The 3,452-nt window shown below is 37.6% G+C and overlaps 1 protein-coding gene across 1 annotated transcript in view; it reads left to right on the forward strand.

The window, feature by feature from the left end:
• Window positions 1-3,452, forward strand: part of LOC110314628 (desmoglein-1-beta-like) — a 37,400-nt gene that overhangs the window by 12,001 nt on the left and 21,947 nt on the right. The window contains exons 4-5 of the mRNA XM_021188888.1: window positions 1,459-1,603; window positions 2,850-2,887. Coding sequence (XP_021044547.1) covers window positions 1,459-1,603; window positions 2,850-2,887 — 183 coding nt within the window. The remainder of the gene's footprint in view (window positions 1-1,458; window positions 1,604-2,849; window positions 2,888-3,452) is intronic.

Genomic DNA, 3,452 nt, shown 5'->3' on the forward strand with positions numbered 1-3,452 from the left:
ATCTTAGTAGAGAAATGTTTCCCTTATGTGTCCACAAAAATCTTAGGTTATATCAGCTCCATAACAAATTTGAATATTTGCTTGGAAGGAAAAATCTTTAGCTTTTACTTGATCTTCAAAAGAGAAAAATCAGTGGAAATCTATACTGCTATTTTCCATTAAGTAACTTATTTACTTTCCATCAGAATCAGAGTTTTCCTTCACAATAGCCTCTTCTGCTATGTTTCCCTACATTTCTCCTTTACGTCCACTGCCAAGGGATGAACCTGGAGCTCTTGGAGGACAATTGTTCCATGAGAACATAATTCATTATATTCAGACTCTTCTGGGATATAACTGGACTTCAGAAACTCACTCATCCTTACCTGGCCTTGTCTCTCCCTGATATTCCTTCTAAAAACTGCCACACAACTTCAGCAACCTCTCTTCTAACATGCCACCTCAGCTCTCTTTAAGAAACTACCCCAAACCTAGCCATCTATCCTGAAAACTCCCATACATACACATAGTACTCTCTATTCTTGCTAAGAAACGTTCATCACTGGTCTAAAAGCAGGATCAGCTTTCCCCATTCCTGGAGTTATTCCATGACATGTTGGCCACCCAGCTGTTACTTGTCAATGAATGAGCCTTATTTTCTGACTTTTCTTTTTCCTTATGTTCTCCTTATCTATTGACTGCGTCCATTTCCATTGATCACATGATTGACCTTTTCCGTTAAAAGTATAAAATAAAATAAAAAGAAACTTTGTACTCATCCTGTAGTCTCTTCTATTAAAATCAAAGCTCCAAGGATGAAAATCAGTGATTAAGCATTTGTTGACTGCATGAAAAGACATGTGCTTTATTCTCAGCCTTTAAAAAGGATCATATTAAAAGCTACCTTCAGATATTCCTTAGTTTTTGATGCCTTCATTCACACTGCACATCTGTCTTCCGAGAGTTAGATTAACTACATAGGCTCCAAATTCAAATCTGTATTCTTGAATTCTTCCCTCTGCAGTGTCTTCCAACAAATTCACTAAGTCAGCAAACTAGTCTAATTTGGAACGAAACTTGGTGTTGTCAAACAGACCTCAGTGAAATAATACACATTACATGTCTTCACAATGGAAGCTGTAATGGTAAAATAAATAGCCACATAGCTACCCCATCACTTAAGAATGCCATTTATTTTTTTCAAAGTGCTCCTCTGATGCTCTCTGACACTCTTTTACTTGATTTCAATCATAGATTATGCAATATTCCTTTTATCTAACATACAAACCTGTTCTAAAACTTGCATTTTATGTTCTTCTTTGCCTTTTATTCTTGATGGTATGTGTTCCTTGTGTCAATATTTTGGTGTGAAATAATAAAACTAGGTTTTCCCTTAAGCCTGAGGTACCAAGGGAATGCCTCTGTTCTATAAAAGGTACAAACACATGCCTTGCTACAGATCTTTTCTTTCCTGTCTAGATCTACTGCCGAGCACTGAATGCTCAAGGTCAAGACTTGGAGAATCCACTGGCGCTTAGAGTCAGAGTGATGGATGTAAACGACAACACTCCCAAGTTTTCAATGACTAAATTTCTAGGACAAATAGAAGAAAATTCTAATGCAAGTGAGTCATGTGCACTATTCAAGAACCAATGAGTTGATGACTGAATTGCTGTTGCTAGTCAACAGGGCTGAGCTGTGGTAAGGTAAACAGCAGCTGGGAGAAACTGTAGAAAGCATCCAGAACCAACAACCCAGGGAAGAGTTGCACTGTCAGCCCAGGAGCACCTACAAAGCAACAAGTGGGATTGAGACTCATGCCTCGTGCTCCTTGTAGATACTTACACTACATCCCAACAGGATCTCCAAGTGCATACAGGCTCATAGAAATGAGAACTTACTCCCTACCTGAGTGTGTTTGAAAGGCAATCCCACTCATATATGGTATCAAAATTATTACTTTAAATTTNATTTTTATCCAGACATATGAAATGTACCTCTTTATCAGAGTACATTATCCAGTACAATGTACAATTACCAAACAAGGANCAAGAGCATTCTGCTCTCATTAACCAGTAAGCCTTGAAGAATTCCATACTCTCCTTCTACATCCTATCAAAATATATCATAGATTGATACTCTATTCTGCTGTAGAAGAAATTAAAAGAGCTCATGCATAATAACTTTGATCAAGGCTACACAAACCAAGCCAGACAAAGGAAAACAAATATCATCTGTTCTCACTCCTTTCCAAGGCACACTTGCAGAGNGATGTGGTGAACATTACCCAGAAGAAACTGGGGAGAAGATAAGTAATAGATAAGTTGACTATTTTAAGTCACTCAAAGATACCCAATCCAAATAATCTGTTTTGATGCTTAGAGCTGTTCTTTTTTTATTCGATATTTTCTTTATTTACATTTCACATGTTTTCCCCTTTCCAGGNCTCCCCTTCAGGAAACTCACAATCTGATCCCTCTTCCCCCTGCCACTAGGAGGGTGCTCCCCCCACCCACCCACCCACTCTCATCTTCCTGCCCTGGCATTGCCCTACACTGGGGCATCGGTCCCACTCAGGCCCAAGGGCTTAGAGCTTTCCTTAACCACAAATGAATGCTTTGTTTCACAAATGAAACAAATCTTTGCTTCCCCTTTTGATTCAAACTATAATGAATATAATCATTCCTCTTTACCTGGTTTGGTTCTAGGGCCTCTGAAGATAAAGAGATCTATGAAGTTCATATCTTTTTACAAATAAAGTCTTGTTTCCATAAACTCACTTACATCTCTTCACAGATTTTTAATTATTTCTAGATGGCAATAATGCCCAATACAATGAAAATGTCATATAAATATTTACTAACCCATAGCTCATGACATGAAAAAGTCTTTAAGTAGTCAGTCGGATGTAATGTAACTTCTTTGAATTTTTCCCATTCATTATTGGCTGAATTGTGGACATGACACCTACAGCCGCAGAGAGGGAATTTCAATGGTTCTCTTTGCTCAGGTTGCTGGTTTGTACATCATAAATGTGTTATAAATGTAAGCTCATATGGCTCACCATAAATATTGGAAGCATTTCTCTCAAATGTTTCTAACTGGTGGCACTAAAACTATATTCCATTGTAGCATTTTTTTAAGGACTCTAATAATCTCAGAGTAGAGTTACTGCCCTGTGGCTTCTACCTAAAAATTTAATGACCAAATAATCAATTACCTAAGTGAGACAGTGCATACCACTGAAGATTGTTCAAAAGATGTGAAGCTAAGAGGGAGAAGTGAAAGAAGAGAAAAGGGACAGAAGATAATACTGGGGAAAGAAGCAAAAAGAGAAGGGATTGGATGTCCTGTATGACTAGAAAATTATGTCAGAAACANTTTACAGAGTAGAACACCATTCCAGGTGATAAATTAAAGTCAACAGCTTTGCATGCCCATGAATGTCATTCATTAAAACTATATACTAGATT

Source organism: Mus pahari, unplaced genomic scaffold (genome assembly GCF_900095145.1).
Source record: "Mus pahari unplaced genomic scaffold, PAHARI_EIJ_v1.1 scaffold_9520_1, whole genome shotgun sequence".
Classification (NCBI taxonomy): domain Eukaryota; kingdom Metazoa; phylum Chordata; class Mammalia; order Rodentia; family Muridae; genus Mus; species Mus pahari.